The following is a 25,587-nucleotide window of genomic DNA, read 5'->3' on the forward strand; positions in this document are numbered from 1 at the left end:
CGAAGAAATGAACCTCAAATGTCCTAAATCTCCTTGTTTTGCTCTTTTTCCGCAACAGAAGATGCAATAGCAAACCTGTGATATAGAATTAATAAACTTCCTAGATTCTTGCATTTGAAAGAGTGAGAGACACAATTATTTTCTCCGTGTTTGTTTTTTTTTTCTTTGCACCCCGCCATCTGCTGCCCCGGGCCGAGTGAATAGGGCGGGGCTCCTGCTGAAGCCGCTGCCTGCAGCGCTGTGGGTGCAGTTCAGTTCCCACGTTTGTGGACGGGAGCGGGACTGTCAGAGCACCGTCTGTGTCGGCACCGCTCCAGTTTGGTAGTGAGAGGCCAGAAAACCCAAATATTTTGGTGGGCGGGTGTGTGAGGACCAAGCTCTGCCGCCCTGAGGCCCCGCGGCGGGAGGGGCGCGGGCCGCGCTGCCCTCAGGGCCGCCTCAGCGGGCGGGACGTGGCGGGGATGCACCTGCGGGGCTCGGCCTGAGGAGAAGCGGCTCTGCCCCAGCCCCGGGCCGCCGCCGGGCCCTCCTGCCCCATGGCCGTGTCCCCGTTCTGCAACTCCTGCATGCGCCAGCCCCTCAGCCCCACGCCGCTGTTCTACCTCACCAGCTGCGGCCACGTTTTCTGTGAGGTTTGCCTGCAGAAAGGTAATGGCTGCTGGGGCGCGCCCGGCGGGGCGGGCTGTGCTGGCGTGCACACATCCACCCCAAACATGGCTATTTCTGACCCGCTGAGGGAAAAAAGAAAGCCCTGAGCATTTTTTCGAATGGTACTGATAAGCCTTTCCAGTCCTTACTGTTGATTCGCTTTAAACCGTAAAACCCGCCTGTGACCACTTCCAGGTTGGTGTGGCTTTGAGAGAACCCTTGGGCACAGGCCGTGGAGGCTTTAATCAAACTGGGTACTGGATACTTATGATCCATAATTTTTTATTTTTTTTTTTAAAACACTAATAGATGGCCTTCTATTCTGGCTAATTTGGGAAAAAATAATGTTTTTTTCCTTAGTGAAAGAGCAATAAAAAAAACCATAGGATTTGTTTAACGTAGGTATTTTAAGTAGTCTTAATAATAAGTTTTAAGGCTCAATATTGTTTCTGAAAACTTTCAGCAGCATGATGGAAGATTTAAAGTGATGTTTTGAAGCTCTTGTGCTTTGTACAATTCCAGAGTCATACTCTGTGACTCCTGGGATGTTCTTAGACAATGATATTTGGGAAAGACAGAGGAATAATGGAGTTGTTTCACAAAAGAAAAAAAATGCAGCAGACAAATCTCAATGTTTTTCACATCATGCTAAATGCCATGGGTTTTTTTTAACGGCACACAGAAGAAATGATCAATCTGTATTTCAGAACTAAAGATTTTTGACTAGGCATTTTCACAGGGTTGCTGTTGAGGATAGAGTATAATAAAATGCAGCCTCTACAGCTTCCAGGCTCCTAGGACATAGACAACATCTTTCCTTTCCTTTCTGCTCTTAATGTAGTTTGGCAGGAAAACATGTGAGAGATTATGTATCTTTTTGCTGTGAATTCAACAGTAATGACAATGCAAGGTTTAAAGATTTTAGAATCTTCAGAAAGGCAGTAGCTAGTAAAATTATCAATTATAAATATTGAAATAATGTGCATTTGCTATAGATATTTTCTAATGTGTTTGCAGATAATCAAAGAGTTTAGAGTCATAAAGTTTTAAAAAGTGATTTTATTGTTTTCTCACTGGAGGAATTCAAAAGGTAAAATTATTAATTCCTTTACATTTGGGTTTCATATATTTTCTTGGGAGAACCCAACTGTGCCCCAGTCTAAAAATACATGTATCAGATTGACTGTAAATCATTAGTGCACTTAAGCATACATTTAATTAAACCAGGCAAGTAGTCCTATTTAAATCAAGGGAACGAAAAGTCACCTGCATTCTGTGACACTAATGATATTCACAAAATCATTTACATGAATGCTTATTTAAAGGAGTAAGACCTGATGACATTCATACACATTTTTCCTGCACAACTCTGTGTAATGGTTATAGAAACAAATTCATTATTCATGTTTATTCATACTTCTTGTATAACCTGCAGATTTCTTCCACAAGCTCCAGAGGTTTAGATATCACATTCTATTTACAATGTATTTAATATATATTCAGTTTGATATATATTTTAAATGTATCTTTATCTTACAGGCAAAAAAGATGAATGTTTGATCTGTAGAAGTCCTTGTCGTACCTTAGTCCTTTCAAAAGAGGTAAACCAAGCTTTAGTTTTGTTGCATTACATTAATCTGTGGTTTGTTTAACAGCTAAACTATTTGCATAAAAAAATGCTTCCTTTTTTGTTTTTGCCAACTCTGGCATGAATATTTACTGATAATAGGTTGTTAAACTTAGATACTTAAGCATTAGACAGCTCAGCTTTTTGTTGTATATATTCCTTTAAATTAAAGCCTATGGAAACATTTGAGGTTTTCAGGTACTGCTAAACTGTAAATCATTCTAAACTTTTCAATAAATATGGCTGGTTACTGTGTAATATCAGTGACTACTTTCAAAATGTTGAAAAATGTTTATTGATATTGGCATTTGTACATCACAGAAAATGAACAGTAATGAATTATTTCATTAATGGACTGAATTAAAAACCTGCATGATGGCTCAGCAGTGTTTTCAAGTAGATTAGGTTTTTTTCCCCTGATTTCTCTTAAGCTTAACTATTTTCCTCGTGGCTGTGTGATTAAGAAAGAGTTTGAAATATTGTTGGGAATTCTTGTTATTCACTGGAGAATTAAGAGCTTTTAATTCCTTTTCTTGATTAATCATTAGGACCATTTAATTTTGCCATTTCTCCCAGAAGCAATCTTCTCTTTAGCTGATTTCATAAATAGGTTGTGAAAACATTCATATTTTTGTAGACTGATGCCTACCTAAGAGACAATGCCTTATAAGGATAAAAGAGAAACACCAAAAACATTTAATAAAATTAAATACAGCTAAACATGAAGGCCTCCTAGCAATCTTACACATTGAAGAAGACAATGCTACTAAAAAAAATTGCAGCAAAACAACAAAATGCAATTATAATACAAAAGAACAATGCACACAGTAATCAAATACAAAACAAATCAAAAAGCACTTCATAAAAATTCTAAAAGGCATATTTCAATATGCGTTCAACATCAACATATTGTTGCTGCAAACTTTGTTATTAATTTCAATCAAAGAATATTCTGAGTTGTCAGGGGCCATTTTGTCCAACACCTTGCTCAAAACAATGTCAGTTTTTAAGTTACATCAGTCTTAAATTGCAGTATTTCATCACAACTTGGTAATTCAAACACACAGAAGGAATTTAAAAATGAAGTGATTGGGATAGTAACAAAAATATTAGATGTTTCATTTGAACCTGCCACTGCTCTGGAGGGCTGGAAGGAAGCAAATTACCATATTCTTTAAAAAAGACATTAATGATAATTGCTTATCCTTGATTAAGAACAGATAAAATGATTGGAATGATAATTAAAGATGCATATAAAAAAGTCATGGCTCTATAATTCAGGAACCTGAGAGGAAATATACCTGGTAAGCTTTATGAGCTTGATGCTATGGAAGAATTCCCAATGAGGAGGAGGTCCTATAAATGTGTTAGAACTCCTAATTAAATTGTATGTTGGGATAATCAACATGTACACATTAAATATGCTCATTTTTATACTAATGCATTCTTGTCACCTTTATATCTTCCTTTTGTGTCTCATGATCCCCACTTGCTTTTCCCCAGAGGATGTTTAAGTGGTACAATAAATCAGAATCTGGCTGTTTAGTATTTCAGAATATCATAGGAACATCTGCTAGTCCTCCATGCAGCAGAAAAAATACAAACAGTATCATACAAATCTTTATTTGAAAGAGTTTTTACATCACAATGAAGCTGCTTGGGTTTTATTTTTTCCAATCTGATAGGTACATAAACCAAGATCATTGTTTTGATAGAACCCTAAATAGATTGCTCCTATGAATGCATTTCATTTGAGGAAGCTGAATGTATTTTTATGAATATCTTCAAGTTTTCAAGGTGGACTATTATTGTCTTGTGTGTATTTTCTTTACTGAAATATCACAGGTAGGTTCCCTGTGCTGTCTGTCCCTGCATTTCTCCATCTGTCAGCTGAAAATTTTTGAATGCTTTGGCTGATGTCAACCAAATTCGAAATTGCAGAGGAAGTCTCAAAGACAATTAACTACCTCCTGTGACTTCTGTAAGAATTTGTAGCTGGGGAAAGCAAGGAAAAGCAGTTTCCCTAAAGCATGCACGGCTCTGCAGTGAGCAGACAGTGCAGGCCATCATCAATTGCTGCACAGGACATCCCAGTAGCTGATGTCACCATATGGGAAACAGAAGATACAAACCTATTGTAAATCCAAGTTGTTAATTTAGCTCCTTGCACAATTATTTTTCATATATAAAAGATTCCATTTCTCTTTATTGTTAAAAATATATAATTTAAGCACACATAGAAAAGAGATTTGGCTGTTGTTTGGTCTTGAGTATTTGACTTTATGCTAGTGTTAAGATATTTTTGGTGGAGTTAAAAATACTATTTTTTTAGATTTTTGTGTATTTCAGAGTGGAGCAAAGCCTAACCCTTTTTGATTTCAATGCAGTATTTTTAATTTAAGTGACTGCACTTTTCCTTCTGTTTTCTTAGGATTCCAGGAAACTTATGCTTCATTCACAGGTGGCCCAGTTCTTACTTCTTTTAGTAATTCACCTTTTAAATTTTCTTAATTTTTTTAAAGCTTTTTGAGATTTTTAATACTTCTAGGAGTAATTTCAATTCTTCCTACAGCAGTTCTTTCTTACTGGATTTTGAGAAGTGGTTCCTTACAGAAAGGCTACCTTCTTTCTGGGGCAACCTTCTTCTAGCATCTAAGTATGCCTGCATTATTTTTGGTCTTTTTCTTCAAATTTGGGGTAGTTGTAAACCTACCTTCTCTTATAGAATCACAATACATCAAAGAGAGCCATCCTGTTTGCAGGTAGATTTTTTTCCTAGATACATTGTTTTTGAAAGATGTTTAGCTATTTTAATTTAGTACTAAAACTAGTATAACTATTTTGGAGTTGTATTTTCTTTGTTTTCCTTATGTACAGATTAGGAATGTGTGTATTCAGGATTAACATAACACTTAAGTTGTCTACACTGCTTTGTAGATTTGGATAGATGTGCAAATGTCGCTATTATTTTGAAATTCACCTAATATTTTGAAACATTTTTTTCCTCACCATAAGTAACAAATATATTTTTATTACAATCATGGCTTAAGTATAGAGCACTTAACATTTTATAAAAGCACAGGTGGCCATTTGTGAGGCCACATCATGATCTCTGATTAAAAGACACAAGTCATAAAATACTTAAAAATTCAGCAATTACTTTAGGGCTCTTTTGGTATTCTGGGATAATATTCTGCTGCCCCGTGGGCAGGAAGAGACAAAGGGATCCCAGGCAGTATTGGAACTATTCTGAAAAAGGACTTGGAAACAAGACTGATTGTAGGATGCATCCCTACATTCCCTGTGGCTGGGAATGGTGAGAACCAAAAAGCCTGGAAAGTGCCTTCCAGAAACCTGGCTGTTGGTGTGAATGCAATGCCTCTTCCAGGGGCCACAGCATCCTCCTTGGATGGACACTGGACACTGGTGCTATCTTAATCACAATAAGTATATATGTGGGTAATATAAGGCTGTTAAAGAAAACTCAGTTTATTTTCAATTTCTGCATTATCCGTCTCTGATCTATCAATTTTTTTCTATTTATATACATCAGTCAATTTAAGAAGCACTTCTAAAAAGACTTTATTTGACTTGCTAATAAAAATGCTAACCTTGGTATATTTTCATTTCTTCATAGATAAGTCCTGATATTCAATCACTGTTCATGCAAGTAGATGTATTATGCAAGAAATATTCAGCTGAACTATCACAGGTGAATCTGCCTTAAAACTTCTTAACTCTATAAAAAGTCAGCATCTCCTACTGATTGTTATGTGAATGGGAAAAGTATATGAGTGAATTCTTGAAAGTAATGTATGCCCATTATTATATTTACTTCCTTAATTCCACAGTTTCTAAGTTCTAAAGGAGACATAAATCATTCATTATGGTCACTGCTTATGTTTTCAAACTCTCTCTAAGGACCACTAGTCTGGTTATTTTAATGGTGTAAAATCACTTCCAATGCCATGCAATCAAAAATTAGATTTGCCAGAAGCTTAAATGTGCCCAGATAGTGTGCCTTAATTATAGCAATAAAAAGTTACACTGTAAAAACCTGAGCTGGGCTACAGACCTGAGCTGACTGTGCTGTCTTTCCCTTTTTTTTTTTTTTCCTTTCTTTAATCAAAACACACCTCTTCTTTTTTTTCTAGATAGATGCAGTAAATGATTCCAAGGTCATTTTCCTCCTGCTTTCTGTGAATTCCAGATAGGATTCCTTTCTTCAGGCTTCATTTCCAGTAAAGAATTTCTGTAGCTGTGTGGGTTAAATGAGTGCATACAAACTCCCATTTACTCCTCATTTTCTGCATCTCTTCAGCTTGGCTTTGGGATTTTGTGTCCTTGTCCTTCTTCCTGTGTATTTCAGCAGCAGTTTCAGGCACTCAGTAGTACATTGTCCCTGGGCTCAGCTGCAGCCTTCACTGTCTATTCTCATCTCCTTGGGCTGGGAATTGCTGATCTTTGGGTGAGCTCCCTGATCCAGCAGAACAATAACCCAGGGAAAATCATCTCCAGCAATGGTCATGGATTCACATTTGCTCTACCCCAGGCTTCACAGACTTTTCCAAAGCTGAGCTTAGCCACTTTCTTGAGGAGTGCTCCTCCTCAGATGCAGAAGTGACACAAGGTAAATGTGAACCCTTCCTCTGTCCTTCCATACCCACTTTTTAACATCAGGATCAGCAGGGCTTTTTTTAGTTTACTCTGTAAACTGTAACAATGCAGGGAACCACACATCCAATCACGTGGGAATACAAACTTCCATACTGTACCAAAGGAGGGAAAAAAGAGGGCTCAATCTCTCAAGGCTAAGGTAGCCTGAGAGAACCTATTGGAAACATATTGAAGTGTAGTGAAGGCATTGAGGTATGCTCAGAATTTGTCCCAGCATCAAAAGATGATCTCCTAGACCCAAGAACTCATTTCTGAGTGAGTGGAGGCAGCTCAGAGACATCGCTTTCTAAGTGGATATTTCTTCCATCAGTTGTTCAAAAGACACACTTGATTCTTTCATGAGTATTCAGTGGGAACCTTCCAGGGAATAAAATATCCATTTAAGTTGGATACTCCTCTATGGCTTAATATTCTCAGAGTGTTTCTTCTTGGTTGTCTCTATTCCTACACATTTTCTGGCAGTTTTCTTACATGTGAGAAGAATGATTTATTAGAAGTTACTGCCTATGGTAATTTGTTTCTCAAGCTCTTGTCTTGCCTACCATGTCATTTTTACTTTTAACTTGTCATGGTTTATGATCCTCATTTGGACACAAGAAGTGCTTACACATCACCAGACAGTGTGTCTAACAATTATTTTTTAATTAACAGGGTATTTTTACAAGGCATATTATAATTGCCAGTAAGACAGATTACTTTTTATGTTGCCATTAATTTTATGTGTTTGCTTAGCACTGATGAATAAGAAACACTGCAGCTAAAGACTGGTTTTCTAATGTCTTTACCTTTTTATTGAACATAGTGTTAAAATACAACTTGAATGAAATAAATCTACCAGCTCTACTGTAGGTCATATTGGATTAGAATAACTTTATAAGACTTTGTCTATCGGTGATAATAACTTAGAATACTTTGGGTATTTTTTGAAGAGGATTTGAAGAAGACATGTTAACTGCCTATTAAAATACAGAAAACTTTGCATACTGTGAAGTAGGTGTTTTCCATCACTTCTTTGTTGAGGTGTATAAATTTAATTATGTGAAGCTTGATATAACTATTTATTTTTAGGTTGCAGAATTTCAAGAAAAATATCGTAAGCGTTTATTAACACACTACAAGGAAAAGGTAATTCTAACTGTGATTTTTCTAGGGTTTTGTTTATGTTTGCCTTGTTACTTTGGTTTATTTTTAGAAACTAATCATCTTTTATTGGAATGCTTAGAATAATTTATCAGGATTGACTCATTACTGTCATTATAAATACTAGTTTTTAATTGTTTAAAGTCTGTGAGGACTCTATTAATTCTGGTGATTATTTTTAATAAAATACTCTAGTTGTGAGATGGTTAAGATTAAGTGGAGAATCAAAGAACAGGGAGGGAAGAAACCAGTTCACTGTATGGAGGGGAAGGAGGAAGAGGTGAGGAGGAATGGGTGCTAGGAGATAAGCCCAGAGGAAAAGAAGACTTTAGGGCTGACAAAATAAATGAGAAACTTGAGCAGTGGGAAACAAGACTAAGGGCTAATACCCTGAATTTGGGATAGCTCTGTGTGAAGGACAGAATTAATTATTCCATGGAGAAGAGGTACTGCATTTGTCACTGTGCTTCTTCCTTTGTAGGCTGGAAGGCAGATTTCTTTTTCATTTTTCAGCTACTTCTAAATATTTTATTAAATAGTTGGATGTTTCTTTTATTTCTAAAGACACGGGATGTTGCTTAAAGCTGCTTGGCAGTATTGGTGATTAGACCCATGAGTGGGTACCACACGTATGAAATGAGAATGAAAAGCTCATGTAGCTGTCCAGTTGGCCATTTCATGTGTGTGTGGAGTTTCTGGTATGATTGTCATGGATAGGAAGTTTGGAGAATTAGGTTCTCTGTGGCCCATTCTTCCCTCTTCTCCATGAATGCATTTTGGGATCACTCATAGTGTACTGTGGTGTGTGTAGTTATTTTAGGGTCCTGTCCTTCTGCTTTCAAAGCCAGGCCAGGAAGGAATCCTGATTTCATCCCCCTTCTAATCTTTTGTAACAGCTCCAGATTGTAAAACTGAAACCTGTAGACAAAGTAAAACAAATGTCTTAATAGAATTCAGCATAAATACAGATGTTATCTCTCTGTGGAGAGTTTTGATACTTTTGTAATGGCAGTATTTTTAAGTTTTTTACTGTTGAGACATTCACTCAGCAGTGTTTGTAAAGTATTCAGGGATGATGCTTGACCTAAGGAAGGTGTTCAGGTGACAGTACTGAAACAGTTGAATATATGCATAAATATCTAGATAAGTAGATAGATATAGCTGGTTGCTGCTTCAGTGATGCGCTGTTTTGGGTGGGTTTGTTGCCCATTCTTTGTGTTAGTATGTTAAAACTGCTTGCATTGGATCAGGGTCAGGAGAGGCTGGTTGTATTAAACACCATTCTGGTTTCTCATGCTTGGCTGTCTTGTTTCAGGTCCCCTTCCTTATTTCTAGTTTATCATCCTTGTCACTGTCAACCAGCAAGATCTCATGGTCTTCATTAAACTGCTTTGTTGCTGTTTTTGTGAGTTGTGCAGATATTGGGGTGCAGATGATGGTAGGCACTTGCTGTCCGTATTCTCAGCAGGTCTTGAAGCCCTGTTGTGCTAGGATCCCAAAATATTGAAAATCAAATAGTTACTCACCTTAAGATACTTTGGTCTTAAAATTACCCAGTCCTACAGAGCAACAGGGTAAAGTACATTCTTCCTGACTGGTCCCTTTCTTAATCAAACCTAGCTCTCATTAGGAAGAAGAAAACAAAATACCAAAAACCAGATCTTACATAAATTACATTTTTTCTTTAATCTGTTTTGCAGAGTTTTGCTTCTGCAAAAAGAACATAGTATCTCCCACAAACAGTATGATTTTATAAAGCAGGTAATTTTATTAAAGGACTCAAATAATAGTTCGAGAAGCATTAAAAGTTAACAAGCAAATTCATTTGCCTTCAAAATATGAACAATGTGAAAGATTAAGTGGAAATTAAGGATAAAATATAGATAAAGTATTGAGGCTATTGGGTAATTTTTTACTTCCTTCATAAAATATAATATATGTTCACATAATGAAAAACTGTAAAAAATTCACATACTAGCGAGCTGACTTAGTGTTCTTGACCTTAATATTCTTCAATTTTGCCAGCTCATAACATTCTTTAATGGAGATATTTTTGGTTGTCTCTAATTTAGTAGGAAATACTTTTCATTTAAGCTTATTACAAGTAGATACTGCAGTGAACTGAATACATTTTGAATCTGAAATGAGAAATATGGTGGGAACATAGTATTTTGTACATTTATTGGTAGCTTTTTCAGATAACTCCGTATTAATCATAAAAAAAGCTTTTATATCAGATGTGGAATATAGGAAGCAAAAGAAAAGAAAACTGTTTTTAAGCACTCTTCCTAGTATTCATTTATCCAATATTATCAGCACACTTAAGAAATGGTAATCAAACGAAGTCTTTAACTGCCAAAAAGAAGCATATCTCTTCCAGACTGACTGTTTAATGGGTCCATAACACAGCCATAACAGCTCCAATAAATCTGGAATAGTAATGATGTCTTAAGATTAAAACCAATAGAAAGCAGCTTTTCAACACTTTAGAATACTTGTTGGGTGAAAATGAAGCTGTATATCACACACATAGACTTTGTTTAAATCTATGATTATCTCACAGATAATGAAGCTGGAAGAGTCTCTCAAGAAAGTAACACAACAAATGCAACAGATGCAACGGTAAGAGGTTTAATGCAGCAAAAGTAAATGTAATCAGACAACAGTAAGTTTAATTCATTAAACAATGAAGATTTAATGATTTGTTTGCCTTCCTCATGTTTTTACAGAAATAAATGTATAGTGATTTCTGACATCAGATTAATTTTTCACAATAATCAATCCTGTTAGGAAAAATCCTTTTATTTACAATACAACTCAGTAGTTAACTCTAGAAGTGAACTTTTAACAAAGTCTTTCACATAGATACACAGTTTTAAATTTTTATTTGCAGTTACATAAGCATGTTTGTGTATTTTGCAATGGACTTTAGAGCATCAGCCTAGAAAGTAATGTGGTGCCCTTGTGGGTATCTTAGCCCATTTACAAAGTTACCAGAGTTTTGTAATATGGTTCTCATTGTTTCTATTTCTAGTAGAAATTAAATTATTGTCTCATCTTGAATTTGTCTTTTTTCTCAAATGTTTCAAAGTGGTAGCCAAGAGATTGCTCATCATTTTCCCCTCAATGACTGATACACTTTCATCTTTTCATCTTATTTCTAACATAAAGCCAAAACTGTTCTTCAAATCTCATTAATAAGCCAGTTCATGGAACCAGCATTTTAACAACACAAATTTGTTGATCTTCATTCCTTTCCTGTGGTTTTTGTTTGGTTTTATTTTGGTTTTTCATTTGCTTTTTTGTTTGTTTGTTTTTTTAGTACAGGCTATTTCCCATGACTCTTAACTGCACATAATGTATTTTACTCTCTCAGACTGTTTGGTATAATGTAACAGAAAGAAAAACCAGTATAAAAGAAACTCTATGTGGTGGATTACAGAAGTTTATATGTTTTTGTTCACTGCCTCCATTTTCTTTTCTTTATCTCAAATGAATTGCATCTTGGTTATATCAAATACAGAGTTCTAACTGAATTTTAGATTTTCTATTTTGAGTTCTACCAAGAGAGCAGTGTCCTAGGGGCTTCCCTTGCTTGCCTAGTAGAAATATTCTTCCTATTTATGGTTCTTGTCAAAGGTACCAGTTCTACAAAGTTATTATTGAATAGCAAGAAAATGCCAACATTTCATTTGACAACTAGATTTCTTTAAGTTTGGTAAATGTATAATTTCATGAAATGAAATGAATTTTCTGCTTAGCTATAGTTAAGAGCTGTATTTTAACATCTTTTGTTCCCTAAAGTACTTTGCTATAACGTTGTGCTAAGTTGATATTGTTGGGTATGCAATGAGCACTTCAGATATTATGATATAAAAAGCAAGTTCATAGCTTACTAAATAAATTCTTACTTTGCTTTATGGCAAATGGTATTATGTTAAAACCTGCTACTGATGGATAAAATGCTTTGATTTTATACTTTATTGACCAGTTAGACACGTGAACTAATCAAACCAGCTTTCAATTTATATCTGTTATTTCTTCTTTCCCTTTTAGTATGAAACCTCCTGATAAAACTACACCGCTTCCATTTTCCAGTATGAGCAGAAATACATTTTCCAGTAAGAAATGTTGGTTTAAAATATTAATTATGGAATACATGGCACTGGACATAACTGTGTTCTAATATTAAATTTCTTAATGACTTCAGTTCCTCCAAGAAAACAGAATGTTTATTCTTCAAATTCTCTTCATTCGAGTCATCCTTCCACTTCTGAAACGTGGGTACAAATTTGTTCATTTTCAATGAGAATCTTACCTAATATTTTATACAGAAAGTAACCTTTTTCTAGTGAGTATAAAATATTTCCTGATTTTGTGTTTTGTTTTTGCAAACTGTTCAAATGTGAAACAAATGAGGAAAGGCTTATCTATCCAAGTGTATATTACAGTTGTATGGATAATTATGGTTATGGGGAAAAAACCTAAGGCATGATGCACCTTATTTCAAAGAACTTTTAGATGGATAGGTGAATGGTGAATAGTGAGACGCTCTCCATTTATCATAGAGAAGAACTAAATTTATTGTACAGACACTTGTATGTATATTTTTTTTTTTAGTTGTCTCAGTTTAGATGAGATGAGCCAGTCCAGTAAGGCTCATTTAATTTTAAGTAAAATGAATATACAGCTTGCTCAAGCTTAAATATTTCTATACGTTTGATTGTGACTTTTTTCCCTACAAAAATACAGATTCAGAATGCCCTTGTTGAGAATACAAATGATAAATACATAAGTATGCATATTTATTCAGACAAATAGAAGAATAACAATCCTAATCATAAAATAACTTTCTCTGCAAATGTCTAAACCAAAGCTCAATCAATGAATAGATTTATTGCTAGTGAGTTTTGGAATAAGTCCTAAATACTTATGCATTGTGTATTATACTTTTCCATTACTAGTCAAATTTAACATTAGAATCTAACATAATTTTAGTCTTTATAATGAAAATGTGATTTTTATTACAATGTCATACTTTGACCTTTCTTGCAAGGATGGAGGTAATGGAGATTGATCCTGTACCTTCACCAATGAGGAGAGTAAGTGTTGGGTTTTTTTTTAATTATTTTATGTATAGTTACACACATATATCCTTTTGATTTCTCCTACTCTGTTAATGATGCAAAACATAGGATTCTCCCCCCATTCCATTCAAAACCATTCTGATGTGCATGATGATTTCAGATATACTTGATGCGGGGTGGAAGTCAGATGCTCCCGAAAAGAAACCAAAAGGAAATAAATCACAGCATTAATTTCCGGGATTATATTCTTCACCTGCCATATACAGGCTTTTAAACTTGTGATGCCAAAGTAAATGGCAAAATCTTAAAATCCCAGTATTACAAAAATTTCAGTGATCTGAAAGCACTATCATTTAGACTCAGATACCTGAGTAGGGAGTTGAGGTTTTGATTGATACTGCAAACATGAGAATGAAGGCAGGAGCTTTTCATGGTGTTGGTATCCTGGTCAGGAGAGGTAACATCCAGTAACAGCTGCTAGCTTGCAAATTGCAAATGGAATCTCAGCACAGAAAACAGTGAGAGTGTCTCATAACCTTTCTTATCTGAATGTGATAGGTTATAATAAAGCTAAAATACATGTATTACCCACCTGCCCATAGATCTTTAAAAATAGTAACTTTATTCTTAGGTTTTGCATTTTAGTGCTATGAACAAAACTGACAGCAGAGAGTTTCAGAGCTCTTCAGGCTCTGTAGATTTCAAAAATATAACAATATAATATTGCTTAAAATGTCTTAATAATTTATATGCTTATTACACTGTGGTTAATGACTTGCCATTAATTTAGCTGGAGACACCAACTGGTCCCACAAGATTATCACTAATAACTCCACCACAGAATGGACATATGGGTGAGTAAAAGGAAACTTTGTAACTGAATAACATTTCTGTTACATCAGGAAGATAAATAAATTAAAATCTGTATATTAGCAATTTACTAAAAAAATTTGAATTGTGTTGAGCAGTGAGGAATTTACCATGTGGACTTCAGTCCAGCAACTGGAAAATGGTTAAAATGAAATATGAAATGTTTTCCTAATACTTAGCTCTTCTGTTCAGCAAATGATTACTTGTAGCCAAACTGATTTTTTTCCCCAAATCAAAGTTGCAAGGAAAATACTGTAATTATATGTCTGATTGAACAGAACAGGAATACTTGTAATATACATTGTTGAACCTCTGTTAAGCTTCATTATTTTATCTGTTTGTGGTTAACAGAAGGTAACATTGTCCACAATGTGATATTAATGTCACATGAAGAAAAGGGGGGAAACTAAAGGGAAGTGAAAAAAAAATATTTATTTACAGAAGTAAGGTAGTTGAGATCAAGAATTTCTTCATAAGGGTGATTATTTTTTTTTTTTTTTCACCTTATCACTGTTATAGGGTATAAGACATTTTTCCTGCCACTACTTTCTTCATTCCTTCATATCCTGAGCTTGGGTAACACTCAGATGTAAATAAGACATGAGTAACAGCCTACTGGAATTGGTGCAGTCTCTTGAGAGCTGTTTATTTATGAGGAGTTTCCCAGAATTCCTAATGCTTTGCAGGCCTGCTATTCACGTGTCTCTCCCATTCTTAGTTTTACATTCAGATGTTTCTGCAGCACTCCATGCTCAGGCAGGCTTTCACCTGGCTGCAGCAGTTCATAGAATCCATCTGTAGCCACATAAAGAACTTCTAGCACTCTTGTGTTTTTACATGGTGTAAGTGTCCTGAAACAAAGATAAATGCAATTGCAATGCAATTTCAATGAAGGAGGAAAAATTGCTTATGTGTTATGTTTGATTTATATGCTCAGATCCTTCCTAAATGCATGGTTGCCTATAAATTTAAGCATAACAAGATAAAGAGAGCTGAGGTTAACTGGTTTTTTATTGTGTCTAAATATAAATAGATATTTATTAGACAGTAAAATTTTATGTAGAACAGTTATGTGTTCAGCACATTTCAGAACCTTCACATAAAGTTTTGCAGTGGACAGTGCTGAAGGAATCAAAGTTTATGTGCAAAAGTAAGGGTGAGTGGAAATAATGATTTAATGGTGCACTAAGGAAAGTTTCTCAGAGGTGGATGGGGCAAAAAAAGATCAGCTGAAGAACTGGAGCACTTCAGTACAGCTGTCTTGATAGTCTAATAATAGTCTAATAAATGAAAGAAGGTGAAAGAAACGAACACATGTTTAACTGGAACAAGATTTGCAGGGATGGTGCAATATGATGTTTTTGTGACAGCTGAGCTCTCTCATTGACTGTTGTAATTGTGCACCATGTTTTGTTGTTGAATGAATCTATCATGAATTTTTCCCAAATCACACAATGAAAGTACTAATATCTGTTTCCAAAGTTATCTCAAGTAAAATGGGAAATTCACTTGGTCCTGTTCTCAAAAATCTGATTCCAACAGGCAGTGTATCCTACAGACGTTCTCAGACAGCTCTAGTAATGCCAAGTCAGAATGTTGGAGCAGGGTCTACAAGGTAATTCAATACTTTTTCAAGAGGTTACCATCTCCTGTAAGAGACTAAAATTTCCCCTCTTGCCTGCATTAATTTTTATGTTCAAAGGTCATGTTCTAGAGCTGAAGAAGTGTTACTGTGCAGCTTGGCTATCATCTACATGAATGTTTGTTTATCGGGGAAAATTTTGTTTTGAAATCACGTTTTCAAAAATGAGCAGATACAGTCTCTGCTTCTGTAGCTGTTGTCATCTATTGTAATGGTACTCCTATATAAAGGGGTAGTAATTTTATAATTAGGAAATTTGATAATGTCTCTGCTGTATCATTCTTATAAAAATATCAGAGATGAAAGCACAATATCTGCACAAGGACTGCTCTCTGAATAACCCAAACTTCTCATGCAGCCTTCAACAGGTGTTTCTGGTTGTTTTCATTTAAACATTGAAAATGTCTTAAACTGTGAGAATTATTAACATCAATAAATAACTTTAAAGCATTCCATAAAAATTAAACTCTTTATAATCATTAAGCCAAATGTATCTTCCTAGCAGAAATTTAAAATATGTGTAACAAAGTACTTCTTTTTTTCCACCTCTGATTCCATAATTGTTTTGTCAGTCTGCTTCTTGAAAGATGTAAAAATCTTAAATAAGTAAAAATATATAATTCATAATATTTTTCTTTAGAATATCAGACAACAAATTAAAGTAATTTTGAAATCTTTTATACTGTTAGAAGTAGCCTCAAATCACATGCATAAATTAATTTCATTACCAGATCCACCCCTGTGAGGTTACCACTTAGTGCATGTCCATTATCATCTGGATCCCAGAGCAGTCAAAGGGGACCATGGGCTAATTTTGATTTCAGAACCCCTCAGCTGCATCCATTTACATCACCTTCTCCACAGCTGCCTCTGTCAAGGCAGCCAATCACCATCCCTGGACTTCTGCAAAGACAAGGCAAGTATACTTGTAAAATAACCTTTACCACTTCCTGAAAAGTTTTCAGCATAGCAGCTTAAATAAATTACCCAAAATAAAAATGACATTTCAGAATTGGAAGTAGGCTCTCAGCAAAATATGAAAGATGTTGGTGTTTATGATTGTATGTCTTGTCTTATGTGCAGGACGGTATCTGCTGTAAAAATGTGTTCTTGCTTCACTTCAGAATTAGATTTTAACAGAAATTTAAATCTCATAATGCCCAAATTTTCTGTCTCAGCTGAAGATTTCTTAAAGATCTCTTTATCAAGACATCCATGTAAATGTCCACTGATCACAGTATAAAGGGAGCCAGTCCAGGGTGTTATTTGTTGAGTGCAACATAAAACTACCAAAAGCAGAAAGGAGCTGCATAAACATCAGCCTCAAGGAGGGTGGATGTGGGTAGGAGTTGCACTGGGGCAGATTAATTAATAAAATCACAGAATCAGAACTGTAGAACAGCCCTGGTCAGAAGGTACTGTGACTGGTCCAGCCCTTTTTGGGAAGGAGAACCTTGATGACATAATGTAGCACCCTGACCAATCACATCTTGCAAACCTAATTCTCCTTATTGCCGAGTTTGCATCACAAGTGAAATACTTTTTTAAACTTATATTAAAAAGATAATTTATCTCTGAAGCACTTTTTGCCCATACTAATAAATGTGACCTTCCTGCACATCCCAAGTAGTTTCAAGTTCATGAAACCAAAATAAAAATCTTTTAAGAAATGAAGGCTTACAGCTTGTAAAAGCTAACATCACAATTGTTTTAATTGTGAAATTTCTGGACAGTGATACGGTATGTGAAATAATGCATGAGCCTGATATGATCTATTAATAATGTAGGAGAAATTAATGTTATAAAAAAAGTAGCTATATTGAACTTTAGTAATATATATCATTTGGCTGTATGATTGCAGTGAATTTCAGTTTATATACAGAATAATGCTTTGGAGATTCACTTGTGTAGCTAAAATTGGAATATGGCAAAAATACTTTTATGGAAATACAGAGGAACACATTTATATTCAGGAAAATGTCAATATAAAAGTTTTCATTAATTGTATAAGTTGTATTTTTAGTTTTTAATAGTTTTGTTTTTCCTTATATAAATTCCCCAAATAATTTACATGAATAAAGCTTTAGTTTTACCCAGTTTGTTTTTTTTTCATTTGTATCTGTATTTTTATTCTAGGATCAACTAATATAAGAGGACATTCATCAGAGAGATGAGCAAACATCTGTGAATTGCTTTTGTTAAGAAGCATGTGGAAAAGCACTGCATAGTCTCTGGATATCAAAGTATTTGTAACTTCCATAATATGTCAAATTGGCATAAACCAGAAAATTGTTCAGCATGAATATTGTATTTAAAACATCACTGATCTTTCTGATTAACATCTACTGAAGTTTTAGGTGGGACTACAAAATTTACTTGTTTTTCAAAATATTGGCTTCAAATATATTGCATAAATAAAAGTACTTTATTACCTAAGTGGTAGGGCAAGACATGATTATATGTTGAATGAGCATTTTTTGCTCTGAGTGCATTGAACTACAGGATAAATAATTGTGCCTGTACAGTATTATAGATAGACTGCAGTCCTAAAAAAAGAAATTTATTTATGGATTTTTGATTACAGAATTCCAAAGTTTGGTTCTTACTCAATGCATCTCCTTTTTTTTGCACTCTTGAAAAGGGGTAAGTTTTGATGGATATTGCATTCTAGCAGGCTCTCCGAGCACAGAACACAGTATCTGTTCCACCCTTGGCAAGTCCATCATTTGATTTAGGTAGCAAAGATTTCTTCCCAAAATGGAATGAAGTGGGGGAACTGGAATGAAGAGACAAAACACAGCGAAGACTACTTTTACTTTTGCACAGGAATAGCACTTTTGTACTCTGAATGAAGGTGCCAGAATGCAGCCTTTTCCTTCTGAGAACAACTCTGAAGTTCATATTCCCACCATCACTGTGTACGTAGCAAAATTTTGGTATGATTGAGTTATCAAATGCCTTTGTTTTGTTTTGACCCTAACTTTACCTAGACTATTTTAAATATAATAAAACTAAAAGCTGGTGCATTTTTCTTGAAATAAAGTTCCCTGAATATATGATAAATTTCTTTTGAGTTGAAATGTTTTACTTTTCACATCACAAGTGGATGGGAGAGAGAAAACTTAATGAAAGATTCAGGAGTTGAGAACTGGAAGAGGTCATTCACAAAATACCATCATGGGCAAACTAGACTCAGCTTGAGGATATTAATTGAATTTTTTTCTAAGAGAATCACAGCAGGATAATAAGAAGTAAAACTTAAAAAAACCTTCCCTCCACCCTCACTCCTTCAGAGCTCTACCTCCTCTCCCAGAAGTGCTTTGAGACAGAGAAAGGAAGTTACAATCAGTTCATCACATGTGTCTTCCACTGCTCAGGGAGAAGAATCCTTGCCCTGCTCCAGCATGGGAATTTTCAGTTTCATATTTGCCTTATTTCAGTGTATAGCTGCCTTTTCTTTTACCATGGGAAAGTTGAATTTTCTCCTCTTCAGTATTCTTATACTTCAGAGTTTAGTTGGGAGCTCAAAGTCAGCTTCCTTCCAAGCAAACTTCCAGTCAAAAATTTAATTTTGCAGTGCCATAGACATGTTCAAATTAAGGTGTGTAGTGTAATTTAAAAAATTCCAACTCTCCTTTAGTTCCAGATGAGCTTCAAAAGTGAGGCTATTAAAACATGACTGTCAGCTTTTATTTTTATTTGTGCCCCAGTGTTTTTCTGTTTGTTTGGATCCCAAGAAGGGATTCTCTCTAATCTCTTTCATCACACTGCAGTTGTCATCCAAGTCTGTGAAGTCATATTATAGCTTTTGTAATTGCTGGAAGTTGCATTCTGCAGCCAGGTGTCATACTTTGGTGTTATTTGTTTTGTTTTTCTTTCATCCCACTCTGCAAGCCCTCATCAACTGCAGAATTGAGCTTCATGAAGGTGAAAATTTGTGTCTATAAATGGGCCCTGTCTGAAAGAATTCATTTAGGAAAGAGTCATACATGCAAGATCTATAACAGTCACAATACTGTTCATTCCTTGTCAGGGAATTAACAATACTGTTAATCACGGTGTCATTCAGAGATGTGAATAAATATTCACAGAGAATGGAATGGCTTCTGTTTCCTGCTCACCACAGTGGTTTCCACCCAAATTCAGTTAACAATCTTCATGTTCAGGTAATCATCCATTTACCTTTTCTGTGGTGAAAGCTGGACACAGGCAGACTGTGTTTTGTAGCTGTAGGATGAGAACTTGGAATATCATATCAATAAAGAAATGTAGTATGGAAATGGATATGTATAATACTTTATTGCTGTTTTGAACTACTTGGTAGTGTCTGGTACTTAGTCTATTTGAGCACACAGTCTAATCCTGAAGAAAAAAAAAAATCCAGCAACCTCACCTTCAGAAATATTACAGCTTTGAAATGCACTTTGAAGAGAAACAATGTAATTTGAGAAAGAAAGCAAAGGCACTGGAGCTATCCATGCTGAGGAGAAACACTTGAATGACATCTTCTTGCTTCCCAGTTCAGAAAAATCTTGAAGAAGAATTCGTTGAATATGATGTGATTTCTTTTTTCTAAAACTTACATCTAAGTGGCTCTTTTATAAATTAAAGTGTAATAGGTAAGAAAAAAATAATTAAAAAGGTAAAAACAGTTTGAGGAATGTAATTTGCCAAGTTCAATGCTTCTATCATTTGTTCAATAAAGTCGAAAATACTATATTTGGTATTTCATTCTTTAATGAAATAAATTTTCATTTTTCATTTTTAGGAAGAGGAGAAGGGGAAAAAAAGTAAGGTTTCTTCCTAGCTTCCAATAGGCACGGAAGTTCCTGTATTACTCCCTTAGGCATCTGTTTTCACAGAATTATTCTTGCTTTTGTGAGGAGCTGGTCCTTCATGTGCAAGGAGATTTGCAGTTCGCTGAGGATACAGCAGAGGGTGCTGAGCTACCTCTAAACAAATTCACTCCTCGCTGCTCTTTGGCTAAGGAGACTGAAATCGGGCCCGTGGCCTTTTCCGTCTGGAACTTACATGGGAAAGCTACAGACTGTGAGGAAGAGCAAGGATGTGATGTAGAGTCTGAATGTGAAACATCAGAAAAGCACCCGAAGGTGAACAGCAAATGTGAGGGACTACATCAGGTCACTGGAAGGTAAAAGATACAGGAGTCCTCTGGGATGTGAAGGGTAAAAATGGAAGCAGGGGTCAGTCATGCTGAGAGGTTAAGCAGTAATAGATTAAAGGAATAAATTATGTATTAATTTTGAAAATTTCTGAGCAGAGGACTTGGCAATGCACAGTGGGTATTCAAGACTTCAGTGCTTAGAAGCAGTGGCTGAAGCTGTGCTGTGTAACTTTGAGAAACAGAGACTGAGCTGACCTGCAGTTCTTTTCAGTTCCTGTCTGCAGTTTTCTGGCCTTAAGGCGTAAGAGGGCACTAATTTATCTTTTTCAGTTTTTTAGGAGAGAACATGAGTATGTATTTCACTACAAGGGTGTTTTATGCACACACAAACAATAGCAGAGGATTTTATTACGAGTCAGAATCGTGCTATTTATGCAATGGGGTCAACACTAATGCTGAAGGTATCCTCTTGTTTGCATTACCGTTGCCAACTTCAGTTTCATTTCACAGTCATCACTTCTCCCTCACAAGGTGATGCTTATGCCATATAAGGCAGAATCATGTCTATTTATTCCCGTGTGACACAAAGGAAGTCTGTTGTAGACAAATGCTTGGTCTGTTGGACATAATACCTGATACTTGCCAAGGAGCATTTTCTACAATTGTGCCAATTAAAATGTGAAATTGCTACCACTTATTTTTGAACTCTCTTGTTCTGGCAGTCAGGAAAGAATGCCATAACTCATCAAGATGCAGCACTGTTGGTTTATCTATGATAGTCCTATTTTCCCTCTAGAATTTAACCTGCTCCTGACCTGAGGAAATGCAATTTGATAATTCTCTCCTGTGGTCTCTGTGTCAAAAATGCCAACATACTTCAGTCTGTAGATCAGCTTTGTGTGCCTTTGGAGCTCGTGCTGTTTCTGATGGTCCAGTGTGTGCCATTGTGCCAGACTTCCTGCAAATCTCTTCTGTGCAGATAAAAACTGTGGTGCAAGTAGGGGGACACTGCTCATGTCCATGCTGTAGTGTTTGGGGTTCTTCCACACCGTGCCTTTAGGATTTCTGGGTATCCCACCAGCTCCAGAAAGATTTAGGACTCTGCAGTCACTAAATTATCTGCATCATGGGAACCCCTGACCACTGCAATACTTTGCAAGGAAACCTGCCTTTCATAACAGAAGGGTTGACTTTCTGAGTGTCTCCGTGGAGAAGGTTAGTGATCTGCCCTGAGGATCCTTTGTCTTGTGTGTCACATGAGCTTTGGACAACTCTTGCCTTGATTATGTCTAAAGCCCTGATAATTTGTCCCTTGAAATGGTATTAAATATTTGTCCTGAACTCTAATATTAAAGTAATACCAGGGACCAGGGTGCCATCTGGGAGGCTGGTCTCTGGAGGGGTAAGGAAAGAACTTTCTTGGAACAAAACAGTCTATTTGTGTGTTGACAATGTGGGGAAGAACATGATTGAGTGTGAAGTTAGGAGTCAGTGAACAAGCTCTGTTAGCAAGTTTGCCACCCGCAAAAGAAGAAAACCTTTCTGTTCTGCAAGTGGAGAGAGTTGGTTTCCTTTTGGACACACGGGACATGGGCAACATCCCTCACAGCCCTGCCCCCAGCAAGCAGCAGCCCCCTGACCTTGCTGCCCTGGGACTATTCAGAAGTCACCAAATCTAGAAAAGACTGACTGTTCCACATCATGGTCCACCTTGCAAAACTCTGAAACCAGGCACTGGTGCTGCCAAGGCTCACAAGAGAAAAAGCTCTGCAGAAAATGAGCAACGCTGAGAGAATCCAGGTTACTCCTGGCACTCTGGAGAATCACCCTGCACCAGCAATATATTTTCCTAACCAACCCAGGGCCTCCCAGGTAAAGTCACACAACACATTTCCTATCAAGGCAGTCTCCACAAAAAGATCAAGAGCTGTCTATCCCCATCATGTGGAAGAAAAAACACAAAAGAGAGGAGGAAATCAGTCCCACTAGACATTCCTAGAAGCTTTTTCTGGCCCCTGCCTTAACCGAGCAAACATTTTAGCCATGTTTCACATCCTTGCCTAGGTCAGGGTTGAGCCAAACAGAAGCTGACTTTGGAGATGCTTGAAGTACATCTGTGTCTTTATGTATTTGGCTGTGCAGAATACGGTAAAAAAAAATAATATTTCAGCCATCTCCAGCTTCTCTGAGCTCAACCAATTTGAAACAGGCAGGACGGAGCTCCAAGAGTCACTGTGGGTGACGACAGGCAAGGCTTGGTGTGATGGGAGTGAGGAACAGATGGGCCATTTGGGATTACCCAGGCCAGTTTTAACTATGTTTTTGACCTAAGTTTGCACACAGGACCGAGCCTGGGAGGAGTCAGCTCTCAGGGGTCACCTGTTATGCTACCAGTCATCTGTAACATGGGAATGTTATAAATCAGGATGGTGCAGGGGAGAGGAAGAAAAACCTGGCTGGGAGATAGAGGATGGGATAAAGGAAAGAAGGGCAAAAGCAGTCGTGAGTATCAAGGAATGTTTTCAGTGTAAACTACATCCTTCTAGTCTTGCTCCTTGTGTGTATTCAGATGTTCATGCATATTCTCCCTTTTGCTGTTGCCCATACAATTAGGCAGTAGGAGGTGTTTAAAGCAAAGAGGGACAGGAATACCTAAATAAGAGTTGTGTAAATGGCCCTAGTCAAGATTTATACTGTTTTGTGCTCTGGTATCATTCTTGGAATAGGTATGATGACCTGATTTGCCTTACTTATTTCTTTCATTGTAAACTCTGAAATGGGCATTTCCAGGTTTTTATTTTATTTATTTATCTTTCTGTTAGAATCTCTGCAGTTCTTAGTACTGGCAGGTCATTTAGAAATTATTCAGATTTTTTTGCTAAGAAATAAATAGATAAATAGATAAGAAACAAGGCAAATAACCATTATAATGTAGAGGGCTTGCATTTTCCACAAATGTAGTGCAGTTACTGTTTCTTCTGACAGCATTTCACAGCTTGCCAGTAGAGTCTATGGAATGTGTGGGTAAAAATAACACAGCCTAGCAATGTTACAGTCCCATACACTAAATCTTTGCATAAAAAATAAAAATAGAGCTCTAGTTCTCCTATATGAAATTACCAAGTTTGCAGATTCTTAGTGTGAATGTAAAAAGCTTCTAGCACAGCATACGGTAAATACATTAGTGGTATATTCCAGAAATCATCATTTTCCCAAGCTATAGTTCTTGCTGACATATGTGGTAGAAAGGCTAGTTCTGCCAACTGTCTGCTTCCTTCATATCCTCTGATTTTGGTGGAAGTTTAAAGCAATATGCTTAATAGCCTCAGTCTAGTACTTTGAAAAATTGCAATACTATCTATCTGTGTGGAAAGTCACATATCAATGACATTTGGTTGGCACAGTGGGTTTGGAGAAAAATGGCAAAGAAAACAGTTGGCACTGAGTTTTGAGGGGAAAAAAATCAGAAAATGTGAGTCTGTATGTCGTAAACTCAAGTTTTATTTGCTCATATATCACTTTGTCAGGGTTTTCAATAGTTCTTGTGGAAAATGTGTAACTGAAATATAAAGAAGCTTTTACATACAGTATGGATTTTCCCTTTAACCTAATTGGTGCTCTCCCAGCCTATGCCATACCCAATATGCGGGGTAGTACAACATCATCCTCCTAAAAGAACAAATTAGCCCTCAAAGTAATTTCTCTGTTCAAGCCCATCCATGCACATTTGGCAGGAGTGTATGAGGCAGGAGGGGGTGTGTATGCACAGGCTGGATGACTGCTGCTGTGCCATGGATGCACAGGGAGCTGTATCTTCACATGCTCATGTCAATAGCGATGCCATGGGTGTAGATTTAGAAGAAAGCTGCTGTAGATTTCCAGTTCAACTGCAACTGGAAACTGGCAAACCACAGTCCCTCCCCTTCACACTGTAAATCAGAGACAGCTAATAATAATTAGTGCTAAGGCATCAGTCTGCTGAAGCCTTTTTGCACACTGGATGAGACAGCAGCCTCTTGGGGTTCAGAAAAAAGGAGTTCAGAGTCTTTGCTGGGCTGAAATTGGCAGCTTCTGGCAGCCTTTGTAGGAGTGTGTGGATGGGAAAGTCGCCCCTGTGCTGGCACAGGGAAGCCTCTTTGCAGTCCTTGAGTGGTGGTGGCCCTGCAGTTCCCCTTGCAGAACACTCAGAATGGCTTTCCTAAGGGCTGTGATTAATCATTGTAAAACTTCAGCAGTGAAATCTGTTCCCTGCATCCTGGCTCTGTAGCTCAGACCAAGAGGTGACTTCATAGGTATTTTTCATGTGTGCAAACATTTTATTGCCTCATTCAAGCCCATTTTTCTTGGAGGCAATCTTTGTTTCAAACGACAATTCCCTTAAAACTCTTACCTCGGTTGTTAATGATGGGGCTGCAAATATTACCACTGAAGAGAGAAGCCGTAAAATAAATGTCACAAATAGACATAGACTGTGTGTAAAGCATACACACATTGAAAGCCTTCCTTTTGTTTGCAATGGTTAAATCCTGCAATCAGTTGAGAAGGATATATAAATCAGAAAGTAGCTCCTGAAAATATGTTGTTGGGGTAAGTGCAAATTTTCAACATGGATTGTTAATATGGCAACAGAATATTTAAAGGGACAAAAAAGAATTGCAGAGAAGGGAATAGCCCTTGTAAGACTCAGCTGTGCCTGTCAGAACTGTTAAAAAAAGTCACAGTTTTTGCTAGGCAGTAAACTGGAATCCCCGCTGTGCTTCACTTGGTTTCC

General features: G+C 36.5%; 1 protein-coding gene across 1 annotated transcript; it reads left to right on the forward strand.

The window, feature by feature from the left end:
- The first annotated feature begins 233 nt into the window (after window positions 1-233).
- On the forward strand, window positions 234-19,339 carry RNF212 (ring finger protein 212). Its single transcript, XM_015625701.3, has 12 exons — window positions 234-648; window positions 2,188-2,249; window positions 5,913-5,987; window positions 8,021-8,077; window positions 10,656-10,714; window positions 12,149-12,213; window positions 12,303-12,372; window positions 13,149-13,194; window positions 13,970-14,033; window positions 15,592-15,664; window positions 16,423-16,607; window positions 17,828-19,339. The coding sequence occupies exons 1-12, from the start codon at window positions 537-539 to the stop codon at window positions 17,863-17,865; spliced, it is 906 nt and encodes a 301-aa protein (XP_015481187.1). The 5' UTR covers window positions 234-536; the 3' UTR covers window positions 17,866-19,339.
- The last annotated feature ends 6,248 nt before the right edge of the window (window positions 19,340-25,587 follow it).

Source organism: Parus major, chromosome 4 (assembly GCF_001522545.3).
Source record: "Parus major isolate Abel chromosome 4, Parus_major1.1, whole genome shotgun sequence".
NCBI classification, from domain to species: domain Eukaryota; kingdom Metazoa; phylum Chordata; class Aves; order Passeriformes; family Paridae; genus Parus; species Parus major.